This window comes from Tupaia chinensis, unplaced genomic scaffold, assembly GCF_000334495.1.
Source record: "Tupaia chinensis unplaced genomic scaffold, TupChi_1.0 Scaffold147038_1, whole genome shotgun sequence".
NCBI lineage: Eukaryota > Metazoa > Chordata > Mammalia > Scandentia > Tupaiidae > Tupaia > Tupaia belangeri.
Window position 1 is genome coordinate 2,364,369 of NW_006206889.1, and position 17,162 is coordinate 2,381,530.

The window sequence follows — 17,162 nt, forward strand, 5'->3', positions numbered from 1 at the left end:
GGGGGGGGGGGGGGGTGTCCGGGGCCTCTGGGCCCCCGCCGCCGCCATGGCCACCGTGGATCTGGAGAAGCTGCGGATGTCGGGGGCTGGCAAAGCCATCGGCGTGCTGACCAGCGGCGGGGACGCGCAAGGTGGGCAGGAGAGCGAGGCCCCGGCGCCGGGCAGAGTCGGGGAGGGTTCTGCCTGTCCCCTCATTCCTCTGGGCGCGCCCTGGGACCTAGGAACACTGGGCCACTCCGGTCCTCCTGCCCTGGACGTTGCGCCTCCGGGTTCAGTCCCAGGACTCCGCCCTGACGCGCCCCGGGTCGCGGGCCTACGTGCAACTGCCCACGGGCCTCGGCGTGCCCCGCCCTCGCGCCAGGTCCGCTCGGGGGTGTGTCTGCGGGGACGAGTCCTTCTTGCCCCGCCTGGCGTCCCTGGCTGCCCCTGCACCCCTCCTGGGTAACACGTGTCAGGACTGTGCTGAGCGGAGGTCGCACAGCGCGCGCTGGGCAGGTCCCAGCCGGCGGGAGAGCCCGGCTCTTCCTGGTTTTGAAATGCCCTTGGGGACGCGTGCTTCCTGGAACCTCTGCCTCCGGGCCGCTCCAGCCTGCAGGTTTCCGGGAACCTGTCTGGACTGGCTGTGGGGATGGGGGAGTGGAGGGCCGAGCAGCAGACTTAGCCCAGGACATTTCCACCACGGCCCCTCCCTTTCGTCCTGAGGCCTAGGAGAGAGGGCAGGCTGGAAGTCAAGCTGTGGGATTTCTCTTTGTTGAGATCCTGTTCTCACTGGCCCAGGACAGGGGAGTCCCCAGGTGGGGGGAATGCAGGAAGGCTGAGCCTGCCAGTTTCCTGCTTTAGAGCCAGGTGGGTGGTGCCTGACCCTGGAGGGGGATTGTCTCCTGTAACCTCTCCTGGTTACCTGGTCCTACCCTTTGGTCTCTACTGCCCCTGGCCTCAGACCCCTTCCAGCTCAGCCCCTGACACCACCCACCCTAACCTGGCAGTCAGGACGTGCAGCTGGACCTGGTCTGCTTCCTTCCAGAGAGTTCAGAAAAAGTTTTCAGAAAATGCAGGCACACACCTCCCTCTCCAGCCTAGGCACCTGACTGTTACAGATGAGGAGGCTGAGCTGCATTGTGTGAAATATGCACTCAGTTCTTAGAGTCCAGATCTCTAAGGTTAGAGACCTGCCCTGAAAGCCTAGGTACCTGACTGACCATTTCTCACCTAGAAATGGAAGAACTAGAAGGAAAATGGCTTCTAGAAGGACACTGGCCCAGGAAGGCTAAAAACCCAGCCGCTGTCTGAATCCCATCCTACAGCGGGGACCTCTATCAGGTCCAGGCTGAGTGATCTGGCCTGGCCTGTGCAGGCAGTCAACCAGCCCTTCTGCCACATTTGTGGCAAGAGAGCTGCAGCTTGCTGTGACAGGCTTGGCCCAGTGGGCTAGGGCGGAGGCTGGGTGAGGCCATGGGCTTGGGGAAGCATCAGGCCCTGAGATGAGACCATGGGAAGGAGCCAGTGTAGAGAGGACAGATGAAGTGACTTCAACACACCTCTCTGGCAGGAGAGATGGGTCATCCCAAAGAGGTGTGTTGACGGAAATAACAAAGCTCTGCAGAAATGATAATTAATGTGGTTTATTCTAAGCACAAGATTGAGCGAGTGACCGTTTCTCAGGGTATTAAAGTACAGTGGTTCCATTTAGTTCTGAGAGCTGGAAAGTTGTCAAACAGCAGGAGTCTTACATTGGCCTGGCCCAAAAAGGTGGGATATCTGGAAGCAGAGGCTTGTAGATTATAGGCAAGTTTGAAATTCTTAAGTTAGTAATTGGTTTAAAAACAAAAACAAAAAAACACAAATCTTGGGGCCGGCAGGTGGCGTGGTGATGAAGGTGCTCGACTCATGTGGCTGGCCATGGTTCGAGTTTCAGAGCTGGCAGCTTATTTTCTCACTTTCTCTCTCTCTGTCTCTCACTGGTCAAATTAAAATAATAATGATGATGATAAATAAAAGATTAAATAAATAATTATTTAAAAACAAACAAAAACCACAAGGCTTTGTTCCCAAAAGAAAAGTCACAGAGGAATGCCCATGCTTCACCTTAACAGGGAGTCCTGGTGGTTTGCAAATCTTGCTGGGCATGTGTGCATGCGTGCTCAGATCTGGAGAGCAGCGTGGTGTAGAAGGGATTTCGGCACTGCTGTCCCCCTGGGGGGTGATTTCTCACTTTCCCTCTTTCTGTCGGCCTCTGGCTAGTACACGTGCCCCATGGCAAAATCTAAAAAAGCAAAACAAAACAGAAACAAAACCCACTAAACCTGGAACAGAGTGTAGGAAACGGCCCACTGTTGATGGGATGTTTTGTGATATCTGTAGTCACGACTCCCTCAGGCCCTTCGGAAAGTATTTTGAAATAGGAAAGATTAGTCAGACTTCTGTCTTCAGCTACTCCTCAGTAAGATCAGTGAAGAAGCCTCGATCCCACCTGGGGACTTCAAGGTGGACCTCGTGGCTCCACCCAGCCTCCTTGTCTGCAGAGTGGAGATGGTAGCATCCCTGTGTGGGGAAGGTTAAATGTGCATTCAGATAAGGGTGCTGGGCCCCTGGGCTTGTTCCTTCCTCTTCCATTACAAGCTAAACAGAGGGCCTGACATAGTGACTGAAGGGCCTGGGCCACCCAGCGTGACAGGCAAGCAGTTTTAGTTTTGGATCTTGGTGGAGGGTCTGGAAATGGGAGAGCTCTTCTGTCCCAGGGTAGGCTGCTGCCAGCCCGGCCTTGGCCCTGGTCCTGACCCTGGCCTTGGGGCCTCCCACAGAGTGGGCAGCACTCCCTGGGTGCAGCTGGGCATGCACCCACCTGTGTGTGCACCTGCTGACTGGCTGTCTGCCCTGGCTGGTGTCTGTGGAGTCCTCGCTCTCCGATCCCTTGGCAGCTTTGGCTTCTCTTGTGTGCACTCTCTGACTGTAGAAGCTGGTTGGGGCTGTGAGGGAGGACTCCGTGTGTGGCTCTAGTTCAGGGCTTGGGACTGATGTGGGGAGGAAGACGGGGGTGGTGGTGGTTATTGCATGAGGAGGAGGAGCTAGAATTCTGGACAGAACCAGAGCCTTCTCTTCTGGACGTTATTTAACCAGTCTCCCAGGCCAGCACTGTTCCTGTGATCTAGATCCAGACAGTGAGCGCCTTGTTTGTCTCTGGGGATCCTTAGTGGCTTCTAAGGAAAGCTGACTTTGTGGGGACCTGGCGGGGGCGGAGCGCTTCTGCACCGGGTACACCCTTTCCCCTTCGTGTGCCTTCCTGTGTCAGCGCCGAGCCTGAGCCCACAGCAGCCAAGAATGGGAACCAGAGGGTGCTTCCCCCCAGGTGCTGAAGCCTGCATTTTCTGTGATGCCTGAAAACAGCCAACCTCTGGGAGTGGAGGGCACCCAGGCCTGCTAGACCTGGGGCTCAGGTTGGGCGGCATTGGTCAGCTCTGTGACTTGTCCCAAATGCTTCTTTTGGATGTCTAATGGGGGAGGAGGGCAAGCCAGGCTACCTCACAGGGTCCTTCCAGGCAGCCCTCAGTCCCTGTCCTGTGTTAGGGAGTTGTGGGTAGGTGATTGTTATTCAAGAATGTCTGTTATTAGAGTAATTTGCACCAAAATAACTAGAAGACTTAAAAAATAGCCCAGCCTGGGCAGGGAGCCCTTTTCCCTCCCTCTACGTCTCCCCCTCAGCCCCTGTGGCTGGGCACCTCTCCTTCTGGCTGTTTTCTTATTTATTTGCTCAAGGGTGTATGCTCTCTTGGGGGATGGGGATGGGATTGGGAAGAGAGAGGGAAGGCGAGAAAGCACCCGGCCTGAGGGATGGTCACCCTCCATCCCTTCTCCTTTATCTCCCCCTGTTTTGGGGATTTGGGGCATACATGCTTGGTGCGTTTTTCAAGCCTCTGGGTCCAGGACTTGAACAGCGTGGTTGGCCATGTGAGATCCAGTCCCTTACCTACCACACTGCTGGTCGGCCCACTGCTGGCCATTTCTTCTAGCTCCCCCGTTACTAAATAACACGTGGCGTGGCCACCGTCTTTCCTGGCTGACCAGTGTGGACATGGACTTCCTGTTAACTGTGAGTGAGGCTTAGCTCCGGTTCCCCCTCTCTTTGCCCTGTGCATTTTCATTAAGGCTAGAGTTTGGGTAAATCCGGCTCTGTGTTTACATCAGTAGCTGGTAACTGTAATCAAGTCAGGTTCTCTGCCAGCCCAGCACCATCTCACGATTAGTTACTGCTTGTATAACATTTTGTTTTCCCGGAATTAACTATGATGACAGGCTACCTTAGGAGCAACACCAACCTCAGACATCGATTTTGCTACACTATTAATTTCCTCCAACTGAAGGAGGGGCCCTGAGCTGACAGCAGCTGGCCTACTTCCTGCTCTCCCCAGGGGCTTGGGAGGGGCCTGGCAGGGGCTTGGCTGCTGCCGCTCAGGGTGTATTTTGAGGAGGAAAAGCAGATTAAAGGGCAGTGTAAAAGGCCCTAGAAGAATGTAGTTTCTGGCGAGGTTCATAGGGAACTCCCAGTCTCCCAGGCAGCGTGCAGTCCTGTTCTGAAATCCAGTTTTCATTACTGCGCACGTTGCTGCTCTCCAAGGCCTGAACCCAGAACTTGATTCCGCTGCTTTCCTGTCTCTAGGTGTCAGGGTAGATTTTATCCACAGAGACCCTGTGATCTTCACCTACACCCAGGGCTGAGGCTGGCTGGCAAAGGGACCCAGCCACACACTGATGCCCCCCAGAGCCAGGGCTACCCAGGCAGGCCTAAAGGTTGGACAGGGGGCCTGGGTCTCTAGCCACCACTCTCCTTCCCACTCTCAACTCACACCTTCCCGAGGCAGGCTCCCTCCTTCCTGCCAGAAGGGGGGATTGAAGAGAGAGAGAGAAGGAGGTTTTGCAGCTGTCCAGGTTCTGGGAAGTGGTCTCCCTCTCTGCCCCCCACTCCAGCAAGGGCAAGGGGAGCCCACAGCCCTTGGCACAGCCTGGGCCCCCTGACCTACAGCAGCAGAACTCCAAAGCTCTTTAGGCTGCTGCTAGTGGGCGCCCAGGTCCCTGGAGCAGCTCGGCTGCCTGGGTTTGTGTGTGAGGCTCGCTGACTCCTGGCCCCTAACTCAGTCTTAGCAGCCTTACTTCCATCTGCTTGGGGATGTGAGACATTTACTGTTTCTTTAGCATGAGGGCCTGCTTGCTAAGGGCAAAGTCAAGGGCGTAGGCTGAGTATGGCCGGCCCTAGGGTCCTGCTGACCCCTGTGCTCTGGGTTCCCCTCTTCCAGGAGTCCCTGGTATTGGACATCTATGGGGTTCAGCTCTAACCCCCAGGTTGGTAAGCCCTGGCTGTCGGGTGGGGAGAGGGCTGGGGAGGACTGCTGGCTGTGCCCAAGGAAGGCTCTGAGTGAGCCCTGGCTCTGCCCTCACCTGCTGGGTCTCTGATAGGTCCTGTCCCCTCCTTGTGGGACATCATCTATAATTTGGGCATAGTGGCGGATGTCCCATTGACTGTGCTCTGCCTGCTGGGGTCTTCCTCAAGACCTGCTCACTCCCATGGACCCCCCAGTCCAGGCTGAGACCAGGTGAGGCCACTGATCCCCTCATCGAAGCCACCACACGGACCACACATCCTCAAGTGACTTGTCAAAGCTTTCCCACCGAGGCTTCCAGGGCCAGCTTCCTCTAGGACAAAGAGTTTAGGAGGCTTATGGGCAGTAGCAGGGTATGCCCTGAGGCTAAGGAAGGCAGGGAGCAGGGTGATCTTGGGCGAGGGCAAGCGCAAGTCTCCTCTGGGGACTGACTCAGACCAGCTTAGAACATGGGCCCTTTGGCAGGCCGATGATGGCAGGGAGACCTCGTGGCTGCTGCCCAGGGGGCAGGGCAGAGGAGGTGACCCCGAGCCTGCAAGTGGCATATATGTGGCGTTCATGCTGGGAAAGGGGCATGGGCCACTTCAGCTGTCCTGCCTGAGGCTCTGGGGTGGGGTGGGAGGGTTGGCCCCTTGAAGGTTGGGTCAGAAGGGGCTCAGGTACTTTCCTCAGGGTCAGGGTCGCCTTTCATTGCCCCTGTGCCCTGGCATAAAGGACTGCAGGAGAGATCGAGGGGTGGCTTTGCAGGGACTGGCCTCTAGCAGCTGCCCGGCTCTTCATCTTGGGGTCCAGTTTCTCATCTTCAGATCCTGTGGTCAGGGCTGGATGGGGGTGTTGCTCTGTATGCCAAGCCCCTAAGGGTGGCACTGTGGGTCACCAGCAGAAGCCGGGGGTGTGGGACGGAGTGAGCTGGAAGTACAGCATCTGCACAGCCAGTCTGCTGTGCGGGGTTCCCTAGTTCGAGTTGGCCGCACCTCACTTCCTGGGACCTGCTGAGGTTTACCGTGATGCTTCTCAGCCGACCCAGGGCTTGTTCTACGTGCCTCCAAGTTTGGACTGATGGGTTCCCCCACCCCCGCAGGTATGAATGCTGCCGTCAGGGCTGTGACACGCATGGGCATCTACGTGGGAGCCAAAGTCTTCCTCATCTATGAGGTAAGGCCGCTGTGCGGCGGGCTGCAGCTGGGAGAGCTGTGCATGCTGAGGCGGGAGTGCCGGCTCCTGTATTGCAGGCGGGTCACCCGGGAGCCGTGGGTGGCTCTGGAGGAGTGTGGGGGGCTGGCTGCCTGGGCTCTTGGGCCGAAGGCATATCCAGAAAGGAGACCCACCCCAGGCACCAGCCCAGCCAGCCACGGCTCCAAGGCTGCTTTGAGGGGGGGACCTGATCCTGTCGCACAGTATCACGGTAGCATCATTCAGCCCTGGAGACCTTTGGGGAGGGGCCAAGGGTCATCTGGAGGCTGGCTGGGGTGGGGGCAGGGGGGAGGGGGCCACGCTGCTGAACAGCCGTGGTCAGGCACCTCTGCAGCCTCTGAGAGCTGTGCCCAGGGACCTACTCATCACCCTCCTCTACCCCATCCTCTTGTGATCTTGGACCCAAATAGTGGATGGATTTCTACTTAGCAGTGAACAGCTTCCAGCAGCGAGGCCGCAGAGCACTGAGTTCTAGGAGGCTTTGGCACTAAGGACGGGGGTGCCCCTGTGCCTCACCTCCCCAATCCTTGTCACAGATTTGGGGCTGACCCTCCAGCCTGTGCATTTACACACTTACACTCGCACACATGTACACACTCAACTCACAGCGGGTGAAATTCCCTTGCATTGCCTTGTGGTTTTCTGGTGGTTTTGTTATTTTGTTTTTGCTTTTTACATTCAGTGTAGCAAAGGCCAGCCCTCTGCCTTTTCCCAGAGCCTTTGCTAGGCAGAGTTGTGTCCCTGTCCTTCCCCCTGCTCCCAGGTTGCACAGGCCGCACCCTGCTCTTCAGAGATGTCTGAGTGAGTGAGTAAGTGGCTTGTGCAGGCTCCTTCCCTTCCTGCGACCAGGCTGGGATATGACTGGCATGCTGTGACTCCCACAGCCAGGTTTAGGAAGCAGATCCCGGTTCCAGGCACCCAGGAACCCACTGAAGGGGCTGGGCAGGTAGAGCTCACTCCCTGAGGGCTGGAGGAGTTCCAAGTCCAGCGTCTGAGGCTTCCCACCTGGGTGCCTCCTGGACCCTCAGTTTCATCTGTGAAGTGGGAATGCCATTCCTTCCTCACAGGGACTAAAGTTGACACAGCTTTATGGAGAAAAGCATCGCATAGTCCTGGCCTGGGAGGGAAGGACTCGGTAAAGAGGGGCTGCTGTTGGGAACCAGCAGTTAGCGTAATGGCTATGTCGCTGGACTCCCACGTGGTCGACCGCGGTTCACGTCCCAGACCTGGTGGCTTAAAACTCACGCCGGGCGCATGTGCATGTGTACCCAAGATCCCGAGAGGAGAATGGAGGAGAAGGGATTGCGGCGTGACCATCCCCCCTGGGGGGTGATTTCTCGCTTTCTGTCTTTATGTCTCTCTCTGTCTGGTGAGTGCACACGCCCTATAGCGAAAATCTCTCCAAAAAAAAAAAAAGAGGGGCTGCTGTTATTTGCCCAAGAGCCAAATTTGGACCTTCGGGCTCAGAGTTCAACACAAGGAGGGGCCGGAGAGCTGCCGAGAAGTGCAAAGTGCACTGGGCCTGGCCACATCCCTAGGGACCTAGCCTGGAGGAGAAAGGGGGAGAAGGAGAAGGAAGGGTAAGGAGGAGAGCGGTGAGCTGGGCCTGGGAGAAGTGATGCAAAGTAGGAAGAGGTATGCAGACATTCTAGAAGATTCCAAGAGTAGGAAGAAGGGTTGTGAGTGAGACTTTGATTGCAGACCTGACCCACCTCCTAGAGTCTCCAGGTACTGCTAGGCTGACCATTGCCTGCTTGCTCCTTTACACAGTGGGACCAGCGCCAGGCTGTTGCCCAGCTCTGGGCCCTGTGCCAGGTTCTGGGTTTTTGCAGACAGGTCTGTGTGTTGTAGCCGCTTGCTCAGGCCGGGCTGTGGCTTTTGGAACTGTCTGTTGCTTTTTCTGGATGTGACTTAGGGGCTGGCATACCCAGAGGAGTGGGGCCAGCCTGGCCTCAGCTGGGAACCCAGTCCTCCTGAGGCCCCTGAGGACTCTTCTGCCCCAGGCTCTGGCAGAGTGGGCAGCTGCCCACTAACCCTTGCCGGGCTGCTGAGGGCTGGCGGGGGAGGCCGTCAGCACCAGCCTTAGGCCTGCTGTGTCCGAGCTGAAACCTTCCCTGTGTCCCCTATCCCCAAGACGGGAACTTGTCCCCCTGCTGCCCCTCTTCCCCTTTACTGCCCAGCAGGGGAGGCAGCAGGGAAGGAGCAGAGCCCAAAGCCAGCTGGGGTCAGTCTCAGGCGCAGCACTGGCTCCTCTGCTACTTCACCCTGGGGCTCGGAGGAGGGGCTGAGGGGCTGCATGGAGGAGGCCTCCTTCTCTTCTCTTTCCCATTTATGAAACGCACGCATCCTGTGTCCAGACTGTGCAAAGAAATCCCATAAACGAAGGGCAGGCCATATGGCAGGAGATGGGCATGTGGCACAGAGGCTGTCCAGGTGGCAGTGGCAGCTGTCATCAGGGAGGTCCCAGTTGGAACCAGGACACGGAAAGGCCAGTGCTTCCCAGCACTGTGGGGTGTGGGTAGGGCCCTGCGATGTCTCTAGGCAGGAGCAGATTGCCCCACACGCTTGGGGACACCGTAGGGCAGTGCTGGGATGGCTGCTCAGGAGTCCTCTGACATGGGCTGCCTCCCCATGTGGGAGGCCTGTGTGTCCTCAGCCTGATCTTTAGTCTCCCTGCACTAGAAACCTCTGTGGTGTCCTCAGCGGGCGGTGGGACAAGTAACAAACCCAGGCTGTCATGTGGCAGGGAGCTCGGACAACAGTGGTGTGCCTTGGGGTCGGTCTCACAGACATGCTGGGGGAGGAGCCTGGTACAGCGGCCCCTGTGATGTCATTTCTACCAAGTGCAGAGCAGGCAGGTCTCGTCTGCACAGTTGGGGTGCTGTCCTGTCTGCTGAGCTGGGCGTGCTGAAGTCAGCTCACCCTGGGAATGCTCGCCGGATGCCACGTGCACTATGAATGCTGGCATCTGATACACAGATGGACTGCTGTGCAGAGGGTGTCCCGGGCCCCGGGTGCGCCCACCAGTCCTCGCTCCTAAGTCCCTGGGAACAATAGGTCCTCAGTTAGGACCCTCGGACCTGCACCTCCGGGTGGGGTTTTGGCCAAGGTCTGAAGTTCTGCACTCGTAGACACGGTGCTGTCGGCCGCTGTGGGGCTGCCCGCCTCACTCCTGCTGCTCTTTCAGGGCTATGAGGGCCTCGTGGAAGGAGGTGAGAACATCAAGCAGGCCAACTGGCTCAGCGTCTCCAATATCATCCAGCTGGTAAGGCCAGGCCGGGGTCCCCCCTGCCCTGTGAGCATGCGAGCATGTGTGCGTGCACACAAACACACACAGGGCCAGAGATACACAGACACACACAGACTCGCAGACACAGACACATGAAGACACACCCACTGGCACACGCAGACACACACATGAAACACACAGATACACAGACATAGTCATAGACTCAGACACGTACACACACAGACACATGCAGACACACGCAGATACAGAGAGACACACAGACTCACAGACACATGTGGACACATACACACCTTTCCACAGGAGCCCAGGTCTAGGTGACTGTGTCATCTGCTGTCATGGCTTTGTTAGGTCATGAAGTCAGGTGCCTGGGGCACGAGGGCTGCCAGGAGCCTGGCTGACGTCCAGGCTTGAGGCAGTGTCTGCACTGAGAGGCTAAGGGGTGGAGGTGGGCGAGGGGCGGGGGGAGGTTGGCTCTGTCTCATGCTGCGAGGCCTGTCCTGAAGCAAGTCCCGAGACGGCCGGAGCCAGCCTGGTGGGTCTCAGGAACAGCACAGTGGGAGATGGGGCACTTTGTCCCCATGGCTGCAGCTGGCTAGGGATGCCTTTGCCTGGGTGCCTTGGGCCTGGAGCTGGGGCCTTAGGGCCGAGGTCCGCAGCTGCCCAGCCAGGGCCTGGGGGTACGGTCTGAAGCTGCTGCAGGCTCGTCCCCTAGGGACCCTGCAGCTCCCAACATTGGCACATGGCCTGGGTGTGCATGTGTGTGCATGTGTGTGCATGTGTGGTGCTTTACACGTTCAGAGCCTTCTCCACTCTCTCGGTGGAGCTCCCAGCCCACAGCTGGCTGTCCTCCTCTCCATCTTATATTTGAGGACAAAGGCAGTAGGTGACAATATCTGCTCGAGTTTTGGAGACATCCCTGGACTTCTCCCTCTAATTCTGTGAGGTCTACCAGCCTTCTTGCTGCCCAGCGCTAGGGTCCCCACAGTGTCTCCCCCAGGGCCTGCCATCCTGGCTGAAGGCCCCGGTCTTGGTCTTCGTGGCACAGGGTGGCACAGTCATCGGCAGCGCCCGCTGCAAGGCCTTCACCACGCGGGAGGGACGCCTGGCAGCGGCCTACAACCTGGTCCAGCGTGGCATCACCAACCTGTGCGTCATCGGGGGGGACGGCAGCCTCACGGGTGCCAACATCTTCCGCAGCGAGTGGGGCGGCTTGCTGGAAGAGCTGGCCCGGGAAGGTGGGTGTGTGAGCAGCTGGAGCCGCTGGCTCCAGGAGACTGAGGCCTGCACTGGCTGTGGGGGAAGGGCTGTGTTTGAGCCTGAGGGCCTGGCATCGCAGGCCAAGTAGCGGCCAAGTAGTGGCAGGCTACTCCTGGGTTGATGCTGTATGGCACTGTGTGGACAGTCTTGTAGTTGATCCTGAGATTCTTGGTGTGGGTTAGACTCCATCACAGTCTGCAGAAATAAAGTTAAAATCTGAGTAACACAAGACACAAATCCCGAGGTCGGTGCTTGGAAAGTCAGTCCTGTCTGCCCAGGTGGGACCTGGAGATGAGGGGCGTGGCTGCTCTCCATGGCCCCCTAAGAGGCTTCTCACTGGGGTGAATCTCCTTGGCACAGGTGTTTGGCCATGCGGCTGCATGGTGGAGGAGGCGGGGCCTGAGGCTCAGGCTGCACAGGGCTACACATTGGGTGACGTGGGGTCAAGGTCTCCCATGCCATGTGGCAGCCTCAGCCAGGCCCTCCTGCTCCTCCTGGCCCAGGTAAGATCTCAGAGGCCACGGCCCAGACCTACTCACACCTGAACATCGCCGGGCTCGTGGGCTCCATCGATAATGACTTCTGCGGCACTGACATGACCATCGGCACGGACTCGGCCTTGCACCGCATCATGGAGGTCATCGACGCCATCACCACCACTGCCCAGAGGTGAGTGAGTCTGGGGCTGGCCGGCCCACTCAGAGTCCTGGTCCTTCCTGCGTGGTGGGTTAGTGGGGATGGCCACTCTGCCCCAGCAGTGGGCACTGGTGAAAACTCCCTGAGCCTAACTCCATTCCTCTGTGTCAGGCCAGCTGGCCTCAGCCCTGACTGGGGGAGATGTACAGCAGGGTCAGTGACATGGCTTGGGTCAGTTCCCCACTTGGCCTTGGCAGTGCAGCTCTGTCTGGTGTCCCCACAGGGGCTGAGGCTCCTGGCTGGGAATGCCAGGCCCTGCTCGGCAAACAGCAGGCTGGCAGCCTGGTGGGGAGCTGAGGTTCTCCTAGCCCAGAGACTGCGCAGCCCTGGGAGTGAGGGGAAGGGGCTGTCCTTGGCCTGCGGCTTGCCCCCTGTGGTGCTCAGGTGCTCCCTGCCCAGACCTGGTGGGGCCCGGTGGCTGAAGGGAGGCTGTGTCTGTAGCCAGTGAGGCCTGGCACTGATGCCTCCTCTTGTCTGTCTCTGTAGTCACCAGAGAACCTTTGTGCTGGAGGTGATGGGCCGGCACTGTGGGTAAGAACGGCTGTCCTCAGCAAGACAGGGAGGGAGGGGGGCAGCAGGGCACAGGGGCGGGGTGCTGTACATAGTGTCTGCTGTGTAGTAAGTGGGTGCTCATTTCACGCTGTGGGTGTCCAAGCCTGAGGTTGGAAGCTGGGGAGAGGTTGAGCAGGTGTGGCTCAGAACTGGGCCTCCAGGGAAGCACCCCTGTGACCGGCCAGGTCCCACGTGGATGCTCTGGTTCCTCCAGGTACCTGGCACTGGTGTCTGCACTGGCCTCAGGGGCCGACTGGCTGTTCATCCCCGAGGCGCCCCCTGAGGATGGCTGGGAGAACTTCATGTGTGAGAGGCTTGGCGAGGTGAGTGGCTGGTTCTGAGAGGCAGGTGTCTCCTGGGAAGACTGAATAGTGTCCCTGGCATTTCGTGACCAGCTTTGGCTGATTCGTGGCTCACCTGCTGGTTCGACAGTAGGGGCAGGTGCCTGCTGGGGACAGGACCTAGCAAGAGGCGAGAAGAGCTGCAGTGATGACACGGGGGTCTGCCTGTTGCTCTGCCTCCAGGGGCAGAGGAGGTGAAGAGAGACTCTTGGGTCACCATCTTAGGCCCAACCTTGGGTGGTCAATGCAGAGAACATGAGATGCTGACCGTCTAGGGGTGGTGACTGCTGAGCTGTGCTCATGGGGATGAGTGGCCAGGGCACAGTGCAGCGCCCCAGCAGGAGAGGTGGCCCCTGCAAAGGGCTAGATTCAGGGTGGGCATTACAGGACTCGGGACTGGATCTTGTGTCCACCAGTGAAGGGTACGTGTCACCCCCCCCCCAGCCCTGGTGCTGGATCATAAGCTGGGAGATACACGGTTAAAAGTGCTCACAGCCATGGTGGACAGCCAGACTGGAGGCCGAGGCCTGGTCTGAGAGATGAGGGCTGTGCTGAGAGTAGGGGTGGCAGGAGTGAGGGTGCTGGGGTGCAGCTCCCCGGCTTCCTGAAGATGGAGTGGGAGCTCTGGCGTAGAGCGGGCTGATACTGCCCTGCAAACCCCTGGGACCCACAGCCAGGACAGGTTGGCCCCTTGGCCCGGCTAGGCCCCAGTGGATAGGAAGATGTGGAACCGGCTCAGCCCTTGGCACAGACCCACTGATGCAGGGGAAGCCTACAGCTGTCCAGTCCCCTCCACTGTGGGTTTCTGGGGCCCTCGGAGGTTGAGTTTAAGGAAGAGGCAGGCACAGGTGAGCAGTTCTGACTAGAGTGTCCTTGTTCCCATGTGAAGGTGGCAGCTTCACACTTGTTCATGCTGGCTCTACCCTGTGGCTCTTTAACCTGCTACAGGGACAAAGTCGCGACCTGGCTTCTGGCACCTTCCCCTGTGGAGTTAAGGGGCACAGAGGTGGAGCCTTATGGCTGAGGCAGGCCAGAGGTCCTGGTCCTGTGAGGCCTGTGACATCTCCCGGTGCAGAGCCCACTTCCTCCCAGGGCCAGGCCGCAGTCCAGGCGGCACTGGGCTCCGGGAGTCATGGCACCTGACTGGCCTTGGCGCTCACTGTGGGTTCAGGGCTCGCCCTTCCCGGGTGCACCCTCAACTTAGGATTGGCACCCTGGCTTTCCTCCTTCTGTGTAAGGGGCTTGGGCCCTCGCCAAAGAGCCTCAGCTTCTCCACCTGGAAAATTCAGGTATTACTCTGCCATGCCCACGGCCCAGGTTGCATGAGGAAGGTGAAGGAGGTCCCGGCCCTTTTGCACCCCTCCTGCAGGCAGCCCTGCATGGCACTGTGTCCCCTACCTGCCCTAGAACTCGGCCTTGCATGAACTGCCTAATGCTGTCTCCCTGACTAAGGCTCAGACACAGGGATCGTGGATCAGAAAGTCCCACAGAAAATTTTCAGGTCGTTGAATGAACACACAAGTGAAAATGCTTTCATTCCCCAGCGTACTTTGCGATGTTGGCATGAGGGGCCTGTGTGAAAGTGGCACTGCAGGGTGCCTGCGCACCAGGTGACAGCCAGGTGTGGGTGGCACCTGTCAGAAGCTGACGGAGGGCATCACAGGTCCCATGTGTGCCAACTTGGACATGTCCAGTGGCTCCAGCACATAGGCTGAGCAGAAAGCCCTGGCCTGTGGTCGGCACCATGAGGTCACCTGTTTTAAGGATGAGAAAATAAGAGAATCAGAGGGGACTGGAGTGTACCAGGTTAACCACAGGCAGGACTGGCTCCAGGACTGGGGGACCTGTTCCCAGCGGGTCTGTCTGCCCAGCACCCTGGGGAGGCTGCAGTACGGTGTCTTCCTGCCTGGAAGGTGTCACACAAACATAAACTGAATCCCAGCTGTGGCACCTGCTGAGTCCCCGGGTCCCCTTGTTTCCGCACCTAGGAGGGCAGTGGGGTCTTAGTAGGCACAACTTCAGCTCCACCCCTCAGCCCTCCAGGAATCCTTTTTGCAGACTGTGAGTGGGATCTTGTCCCCGCTCATGTGAGTTGTGGGTGTGGAGGGCCGTGGCTGAGCCCCCAGGAATGGAGTGCTCTCAGCCAGGTTTATAGCCGCACACCTTGGACTGGAGGACGTCCTTCCTCCCCTGACCTGTGCCTACCCTGCGTATGTCTGTAACCCAGACTCGGAGCCGAGGGTCCCGGCTGAACATCATCATCATCGCCGAGGGTGCCATTGACCGCCAAGGGAAGCCCATCTCGTCCAGCTACGTGAAGGACGTGAGTGTGCAGCCTGGCGGGGGTGGGGCCGGGCCCGGGGCTCAGCTTAGGGCCCAACCCCAGCTCTCTGTGGAGAGATGGTCGTTCTGTGCTGGCGCCGGGCACTGCAGGGTGCTTGCTCACCAGGTGACAGCCAGGTGTGGAGGCACAGCAGGAGTTTCCCCAAGAAGCCCTGGACTCAGGCCTGGTCATCCTGCCAGCCTGGGCGCTGACCCGTCCTGTTGGAAGCCGCACCACAGTGTTTTGATCTTCACTCGGGCCACTTTCTGAGTGGGGCCAGGTCTGCCCTCATCTTAGAGTCTCATGGGCCCAGCAGCATCCTGGACTGGGGTGCCCATGGTCATATTTGTAGCCAGATACCTCGGATTATGGGGATGTCCTTTCTCCCCATAGCCTTGGCCCTTCCTGCCACTGTCTGCCCTGAGCCCAGGGTCCCTCATCCTGCTGCAGGGAGCACAGCTCCTAGGGACCGTGCCCCACCCCTTGGCTGCCCATCCCATGATTGGTCCCTACCTGCTCCACCAGAAGCCACCCTGCCTGCCGACTCCTGTCCCCTGGTGGAGACAGCAGAGGGGGCCAGAGACCCTGACTAGTGTTGGGCACCAGGGCTGCAGCCACAGAAACCGCTCCCTCCACACACACCGATGCCATGGGCACATAGCCCGGCCCGCTTTGGGACCCTGTGTGGGCCGTGGGGAGTAGCCCCAGAGTGGGGTCTGGGAGCAGCAGGGCAGTGGAGAGGCCAAGGACCCCTCCTGATTCTCTTCTCCTGGGCAGCTGGTGGTCCAGAGGCTGGGCTTCGACACACGGGTGACTGTGCTGGGCCATGTGCAGAGAGGGGGCACTCCCTCGGCCTTTGACCGTGTCCTGGTAGGTGGAGAGTCCCCGGACCTGAGCCTGTGTAGTGTGTCTGAGTGCATGTGGTGGCGCCCATGTGTGTGCATGGGTTCGTGTGGGTGGGTGTATGCCATGTGCACGTGAGTGACAGGGAGTGAATGGGAGTGCATTTCTCCACTGCTGTCAGTTCTCACAGGTGACAGCCAGCCCCGGCCCCTCCATTTCTCTGAGGGTGTCGGGCATAGACTGGGCACCCTCTTGGGGCCCACACCAGCCTTGTGTCCCTTTCCCAGCCCCCTCCCCAGTGCACGGATGGGCAGCTGGGACTGTGGAGTTTCATAGCTCCGCCCCCGGCTCTGCTGTGCTCAGGCAGCGATGGTGGGCAGGTTGTATCACTGTGGCCCGCGTGTGGGCAGTCCTTCCCAGAGGGACATGGAGAGCCCATGAAGCAGTGCCAACAGGCTGTTGAGAATGCCAGTCATCCTGTCAGTAACTCTGTTCCAGAAGCTTCCAGAAGCACTGCTCATTTGGTCTTTAGCAGAGTCTTCAACCCTGAGTGGGGGCTCTGGGAGCCAAGAGCTGTGCATAGCATGGGTGTGGATGTGTGGCTTGGAGAGCATGTGGTAGAGGGGTTGAGCTGGCCCGAGCCCCACCCTCCCGCAGAGCAGCAAGATGGGCATGGAGGCCGTGATGGCGCTGCTGGAGGCCACGCCCGACACGCCAGCCTGCGTGGTCAGCCTCTCTGGAAACCAGTCGGTGCGGCTGCCCCTTATGGAGTGCGTGCAGGTGGTGAGTACCCACTGGGCAGCCTGGAGGCAGTGCATGTCACAGAGCTCTGTCCCTGCCCTGCCCCTTCTCATCCCCCACCAATGTGACTGGAGTGAGCAGCTCTTTGGAGGCCCTATTCCCAAGCACATTTGGTGGCCAAGGACGGGCGGTGCCTGCTTGGCCTCAGTCAGCCCAAGAGCTGGCCTCGGCAGTGACCACTGCCCTAGCTAGAGGCTGGCGCTGAGGACAGAGCCTCATCGTAGCTTGCCGGGGGATGTGAGGCCTGCAGCCCAGTTAGGGCAGGGAGGTGTGAGTGTGCCCAGCCCCCACGGTGTTGGAGCTACAAGAAGCCAGGGAACCAGAGGCAGCTGGGAGGGTTGAGGAGCCAGGGAATGAAGCCACTTAGCATCCTAGAGACGGTGGACTCAGACTGACCTTGAAAACTGGGCAGGGCAGATGTTTGGGGTTAGGATGGGAGAGACACAGAAGCCAGGGACAGAACCAGGCACTGGGTATAGCTTGGGTGGGTGGTGGGTGGGGGACCTTGGCGTAGCCAGACCACAGGAGGGAAA

The 17,162-nt window shown here is 59.0% G+C and overlaps 1 protein-coding gene across 2 annotated transcripts in view; it reads left to right on the forward strand.

Moving 5' to 3' along the window:
* The first annotated feature begins 46 nt into the window (after positions 1-46).
* The window catches only part of PFKL (phosphofructokinase, liver type), a 25,654-nt gene continuing 8,538 nt past the window's right edge, over positions 47-17,162 (forward strand). The window contains exons 1-10 of one of the 2 annotated variants that reach the window (XM_006169458.3): positions 47-131; positions 6,454-6,527; positions 9,754-9,831; positions 10,862-11,051; positions 11,577-11,742; positions 12,256-12,300; positions 12,536-12,644; positions 14,890-14,985; positions 15,763-15,855; positions 16,486-16,611. In XM_006169458.3, the coding sequence (XP_006169520.1) occupies positions 47-131; positions 6,454-6,527; positions 9,754-9,831; positions 10,862-11,051; positions 11,577-11,742; positions 12,256-12,300; positions 12,536-12,644; positions 14,890-14,985; positions 15,763-15,855; positions 16,486-16,611 (1,062 nt within the window). Of the gene's footprint in view, positions 132-6,453; positions 6,528-9,753; positions 9,832-10,861; positions 11,052-11,576; positions 11,743-12,255; positions 12,301-12,535; positions 12,645-14,889; positions 14,986-15,762; positions 15,856-16,485; positions 16,612-17,162 lie in introns of those variants that run through there. The other variant, XM_027768665.1, reaches the window with a different exon arrangement.